The sequence below is a fragment of the Sardina pilchardus genome, chromosome 10, assembly GCF_963854185.1.
Source record: "Sardina pilchardus chromosome 10, fSarPil1.1, whole genome shotgun sequence".
Taxonomy (NCBI): domain Eukaryota; kingdom Metazoa; phylum Chordata; class Actinopteri; order Clupeiformes; family Clupeidae; genus Sardina; species Sardina pilchardus.
This window is the reverse complement of record NC_085003.1, coordinates 31,438,690-31,445,415: the sequence shown is the minus strand read 5'-3', so window position 1 is coordinate 31,445,415 and position 6,726 is coordinate 31,438,690. Positions and strand designations below refer to the sequence as shown.

Sequence of the window (6,726 nt, the reverse complement as noted above, 5' to 3'; positions counted from 1 at the left end):
TAAGCATAAATGTGTTGTCACTATCTGGACAGAGATGTGCTAAAAAAAACAACGCAAGTTGTGTTATTTTCAACACATATTTTTTTTGCAACAAATTAAAAAGGAAACAGCACAAACTGTGTTGTCACTGTCTGGACACAGAAATGTGTTAAATACAACAGTTGTTGTGTTGTTTTCCACACATTCGCTTTAAGAGTGTAGGGAACATCTATTTTCTTTGAATTTAATTACCGTACATTTGCTACTAGGTAGCCTATCAAATATTCCAAGATAGCTCAAATGTTTCTTATCCCATTCATGTTTTCTGTTCATGAATCACACCTAAACTAGGCATGTACTGTACATATGTTTAACTGTTTTATATTAATGAAGTTCATTTTGATATTTTTTTTTATTTGTACAAAGAAGCAAGAATACAGCGTACTTCAAAAAAGTTGTTTATTTGCATTAAAATATCACAAACATCATTCATCAACATCCTCTAAATGAACACTGGATCCTGACCCCGGCGATGAGACGTGAAGTTGCGGTGGCCGTCTTCACCCGGGCGTCTCGTGGTCAGCGGAGTGGTGCCACCCTGGTGTTGTGAAATAGCCGGGTTATCGCGGATGTGTGGCATCGGCCTGATTCACAACACCAGCTGCGGCACACACACCTGGCTCAACTCGTCTCGGCTTCACGCACCCTTACGTGGTGTGCGGCGACAAACTCGACGCAGCAGGAGCACCTCCAGGTCCAGACTTTCTCCACAAGCTGACTGAGCTCGGCTCCCTTTGTACGAGTGTCCACAGGCAGAAAATGAAACCATACACGCACCGCCCCAGAACATGAGACACACAAAGACTACGTCCTCACTCAAGACTGGTGGAGGTGCCAGAGACTCAAAGCCACAGCAACTACTCCAAGAGCCAGACAACAGGGCAGGTGAGGATACTGGCAGAGAGAGCTCAGGTCCCATTGTAGGGTTACGAAAAAGACAGAAAAATAAGATCATACATACAGAAAATGACATACGTTTACAGGCTACATCCTCAGACAGATGTAGGTGCCAGGGAGTCACTCACGGCACCTACAGCAAGAGAGAGAGAGAGCAAGAGTGGGGCTGGGGAGAGGCACCTTAGTACTAATACCTGTCCTTTTGCACCAGCTGCTCTCTGTCAGAAATGCAAAACCAGCCGGGATTAGTGTGTTTGCATTTGGGAGAGGATGCAACAAGGGGTGGGGTGGGGGAGTGTGTGCAAGGATGGGGGGGGGGGTGCGAGAGGACGAGGGCACCGCAGCAAGCGAGCGAGGCAAAGTGGCAGTGCCAATGCCTCCATCTGTGTGCTCGGCGGGCATCTTCCTCCCATCGCACCATCTGCCGGGGGGAGCTCAGTCACACGGAGACATACAGAATACACCTCCCCACTGAGGCGCCATCTAGAGAACTTCATTAAGCGTACGGGACCGGGGGGGAAAGAAAACACAATAATAAACTTCTGCTGACTGCTGGCAATTTAACAGTAGAAGCATATTAAACTGTTTCTTAAGTGGTCCATTAACTTTTGTTAAGTTCCATTAATGGTGAAATGTAGTGAGGCAAAGCCAGTGCTGGCAATGAGATTTAGGTAGTTCTTGCAGTTCCCTATATCCCGGTTAGCCCTTAATGAAGCGATAACAGATATACAAAACAATGCTGTGCAGAAGAACACCTTTTTAAATCACTTCACCCAATTAGATTTGAATTCACATTCTGTACTATGTTTGGATTGCCAAAGCAAACTTGGAGGCTTTGAGATTCTTTCGAGTCTTGCTCTGGTGCCCATAAGTTGCCAGAAAAAGCTCAGTTGAAATGAGCAAGTCATCATGATCTCTACCGGGACCGTCAGATCCCCATAGTGATTAGGTCAGGTGGGAGAGCACAAGAGACGCCAACATCACTGAGGGTGGAACATCACTGTACTCGCTCCATCCCTGCCATGTGGAAATACGGCAAACACAAAATAGCTGGAGAACGTAAATAACTAATAACCTAAAAACATCAGCGCAGTAAAAAAAATAAAACGTCTTTTGTAACGGTGGGAAAGTCTGTTTGAGGATGGGTCCTAAAGACATTATAATCATTATGTGGACAGACACAACCGAAAAAAAGAGGGGAAGAGTGATCCAATGGGTTTATGATGAAAATGAACAGAAACAGAACCAAACTGAAAGTTGATCTTTATTTATTCAAATTATGAAAAAGAATACAAACAAACATAACAAAACACAATGAAGGGAAAAGATACCAGGGGGAATATGAACAAACCCAACCACATAGACGGCTGGGGGAGGGGGAGAGAAGGCCCACATGATGGATGATGGTGGAAAACTCTGGGAAAGCATATCACAGAGTCAAAAACTAAACTGCTGCAGTGTGTGTGTGTGTGTGTGTGTGTGTGTGTGTGTGTGTGAGTGTGAGTTCTGGAGTGGGAGGAGCTCATCAGTTCATCAGAACCTCCATCTGGACCAGTCGGGCGTTGGTGTCTCCCGCCATGCGGTACGGGATCATCCCGGCGAACGTGATCAGCGCCCTGGCCTGACTGCGCAGCTGCTGCACACACAAGAGCAACAACAACAACAACAACAACAGAGACACGTTACAACTCGCTCAGAACACAACACACGCAATTCATCATGGAGCCTGTTACGAAGCACAAAGCTATTTTCATCACTTAGCACTGGCAGGATGACTTCACTGTGATTACTAGGTAGACACATGGCATAGTTTTACTCACTACTCAAACAAACAAGATACTACTCAATTCAATTGCTTCTTCTTTTTGATCTACTGGGGTATATATCACACTGCTAGTTAATATGATTATTACCTCCTTGAGTGTCGTTAAACATTATGGCTGATGGGTGAGGTTTCTAATTCTATAATTTCATTCATTTTATTTAGAAATTCTCTGTTTATTGCAATTGTTGTTGTCGTCATTGTAACAGATTTTGTTAAGACAGTTCCATCCTTTACCACCTCATACACTGCATCAGTAACAGCCAAGTAGATGGTCAAAACGCATAGAAAAGATGGATGGTTGTCAATCAACTCTTGCCCCTCATGCTTACCGAGTCTCTGTCCTCTAGGGGGCGCTGTGGTCTTCCAGGGGTGCCCGCTGCTGCCCCCTTCAGGCGCTTGTACTGCGTGTAAAGGATGTTCATTGTGGCCAGAAGAACCTCGGACAAATTGTGCCGGACCTGCAAGCAGAGAGGAATGGCGATGAACAACAATAATTATGTGCTTGAGTCGAATGCCTTATAAGGACTGATTGTTATCCATGGGAAGTTCAGAGAACAAAAGCAGGTTTGGATGCGGTGACAGATGGCAGAGGCTAATGTGGCAGACACTGATGGCAAAGCAAGCCAAGTCCCGCATGGCGTATCCTGCGGCAAAAGCCCAAAACCATAAGATATTTAAAGAACCTAGATTCTAATTCACTTTAGATTGGAACTAATGGAAAGGAAGGTAAACGTAGTGAATCTGACCTCATCGCTGAAGTTGCGGAAAGCTGCTATCCTCTCCTCGACGCTGTCCTGACTGAGGGGAACCAACTTTAACCTCTCGATGATCTGATAGAGAGAGAGAGAGAGAGAAGTTAGACAAGAGAGTGATGGAGGAATAAGCTTCACCACACTCTGAGCAGACATCAGCAAGACTCGTTCATGTCGGCTGGGATGGTGCTTGTGTCCTTACGTCATAAGCCTGGTCAATATGACTGGCGTGGTACTCGTCAAAGAAGGTGGTGAGGTCCAGCAGCAGGTAGAAGGTGCTGTCCACAGATTTCTCACCGGCCACGCCACTGGTCCGATACCTAAGCCATCGCACACACACATGCACACACACACACACACACAAAAACTCTCAGCTGAGCTAGAAGCACAATGTTTCATTTATACATAAACCACCTGGACAGGTTTCACTGAGCCTGCCTTACTGAACCTATGAGGATTAATTTAAATTGCTTATATAGAAATTAAGGAATACATAATGATTATATTACATTATATGTGTATAGTGTTACATGTTACTGGCTCTAACTAATATTAAATTGTAAAGAGGAACATTACCAAGCAAACTAAATGAGCTAATTAGGTATTAAGAGGGTATTAAGGTATTAACTAGTGAGGTGACTACAGGTGTGGGAGGGGCCACTGACCGCTCTGCGATGGCGACGGCCATGTTCCTTAGCCGTTCCTTATTGGACTGCGGGGCGCTGATCTGGGCCACGACGGGACTCAGGAGCCGGTTCATCAGCTCCAGAACCTTATCTGGGTTCTGCGCAATAAAAGAAAAGAGAAAACACTTCAGGATTGCTCAGGCATACAGTACTCTGGGAGAGGCCAATCATGAGGGGAAAGCCATGTAATGGCATAGCAAAATATATATTGGAATCTATTGAGGTGAAACAGCTGAATTATTTCCCTACACAGATATTTCAGAGGTGAATATCTGTGAATATCACACAAATTTGTGTGGTTTTATGTTGGAGCTTAACTTAACTTGCCTATGACTGTTTTTTTTTTTTTTTATTGGATATGTACATTTAACAATTTCATACATTTGAACATTTACATCCATTCTCATCTTGAATGACTACCTGAATACTTCAGAATTATTCTAAATCATGACAGTTGACATAATCTATGAAAATGAGGGAAGGGGCCTTTCTGCACAGTAAAGATGTTTCCATATTCTCATAGAAATTCATTTGAAGAGGAAACCAAAAGGCAAGTTATTAAAAGACATGTCCGCATTAAGAGAGCAGCAGTAACATAAAAACACACGGCTTGATTTAGCATCTGATTAGTCTTTCTCTTGTTTCTCCCTCTCTCTGTCTCCTGTTTCAGATCTGATTAAGTGGACCGCAGAGTGGTGCCAGGGTGCGCGTGTGTGCTGCGCTGCGCTGCACTGCACTGCGGAGGCCCGCGGTCGATCCTGGCACTTCCTCCGCGGTCGTGACAACCACACCCATCACCGACCCACGGTTCCGTCCTCCCTCCCCCTGCCTCGCCCTCCACCGACATGCGGCTCTCGCTCCCCTCTTTGGCGACGTACGCAACGTTTTCCGTCGCTGTTTATTTTCGCCGCTAGCTTGGGCTTGCGGTCGGAATGGGGCCTCGGACTGCGTTACCTTGGCCAGCTCGTAGAGCTTGACCGCCTCCTCAAACAGGCCCTTGTTCTCCGCCTCCGACGCCACCTTGGTGATGATGGCCCGCGTGTCGCCGGCAAACTTGTCGATCACCCCAGGCTGTGGAACAGAACGAGGCACAAACAGCTGTTAAGAGGGGCGCGGAATACAAATGGGCATTCTGACGTTCCGAGGTGATGGGGAACAATGGAACACTGTGTGCCTTAGAACTCTGCCAGACAAAAGCATCTATCTGCAGTGGGTTTTTTTTCCCCTTCTTTTCTCTGCTGCGACAATGAATGAACACAATAATGAATACAATGGGAGAAGAAAGGGGGAAAAGTTGTGGGGAGCTTTTCTGTTTGATGAGGCGGAAAATCACTGAAAACATTGTGCCAGGCGTGCCGTTGGCCAGATAACGCTGACAAGGAGCATAAAAGACTCACCTTTCGGCTTCCGTCTTTTTCAAGTCTTCCCAGAAGCATATCAAACTGTTGATAAATGACGCACAGTTAGGAGGGTATGCTAATCAAATTCACACAAAGGCTCTAATGTGAACAAGCCATTCACTGCACATTTACACACACAAACACACAAAAACATGACCACACACACACACATACCTCTCGACTCTCGATGACCAGCTCACTGACACAGCGCATGAACATGTTCTCTCCTTGACTGTCCTTCTCCTCCCTGTGAGGGAATTAGACACAGACACGCATGAGTTACTTCTCAGAAAATAACTTCCCTGACACACACACAGGCACACACACACATAGACAAAGAGAGAGAGAGAGAGACACACACACACACACACACACATACACACCACTCCAGAAGCCCAAGCCACCCACAGCCCAGAACCACAGGAACCATCGGAAACGGCTTTTCCGACGAAAAGAGACATACACACACACATACACACACGCACACTTGTGTGAAAGCTGCTTGCATTATTCATATGACATTTTCCGGCTCTCCTAAGTAATTCACGAAGGCCCCCCATCCCCTCGACTGCCTGACACTGTTTTATCCCCGCTAGACTTTCCATTTAAGCCTCCGAGCGTCTCTTAAGAAATGGGCCTTTCAGATCCAACACCCTCCTGTGCCGGATAACACACTCAAGAGCAGAGAGCACTCTTTATGGATTTTGTGTGTGTGTGCGTGCGAGTGCGTGTGAGTGAGTGTCTCATGCCCATCTTGCCACAACGAGCCAAATGCGCTGCAATTCACTATCAGGCTTAAGCGTGAGCATGATGTTTAAAATGTATGCACGTACCACTAGAGTTAAGTGCTTAGGTGTGTGCATACCTGTGTGTGTGCATGTATGAGTTGGCATCATTGCTTTTGTATGTCACTACTGAGAGTATTCAGGACTCGGTCACACTACTGATAAAATAACAGGTTATGAATGTGTGCATATACTGGTACTTAAGACAAGTAAAGACTAAGATATAGTCTTATGCTGCACATATGAGACTGTGGGTAAGAGTGAGAGTGAGTGAGTGAGTGTGTGAGTGAGTGTGTGAGGGTGTAAATGACTGTGTGTGTGTGTGTGTGTGTGTGTGTAGTA

General features: G+C 45.7%; 1 protein-coding gene across 2 annotated transcripts in view; it reads right to left on the bottom strand.

Moving 5' to 3' along the window:
- Positions 1-2,187: 2,187 nt before the first annotated feature.
- nup93 (nucleoporin 93) overlaps positions 2,188-6,726 on the bottom strand; it is a 33,646-nt gene continuing 29,107 nt past the window's right edge. Inside the window, exons 15-22 of one of the 2 annotated variants that reach the window (XM_062547713.1) lie at positions 5,774-5,846; positions 5,597-5,641; positions 5,154-5,270; positions 4,179-4,297; positions 3,716-3,833; positions 3,508-3,591; positions 3,091-3,219; positions 2,188-2,572 (exon numbers count right to left, since the gene is read on the bottom strand). In XM_062547713.1, the coding sequence (XP_062403697.1) occupies positions 2,462-2,572; positions 3,091-3,219; positions 3,508-3,591; positions 3,716-3,833; positions 4,179-4,297; positions 5,154-5,270; positions 5,597-5,641; positions 5,774-5,846 (796 nt within the window). In that variant the 3' untranslated portion in view covers positions 2,188-2,461. The remainder of the gene's footprint in view (positions 2,573-3,090; positions 3,220-3,507; positions 3,592-3,715; positions 3,834-4,178; positions 4,298-5,153; positions 5,271-5,596; positions 5,642-5,773; positions 5,847-6,726) is intronic. The other variant, XM_062547714.1, reaches the window with a different exon arrangement.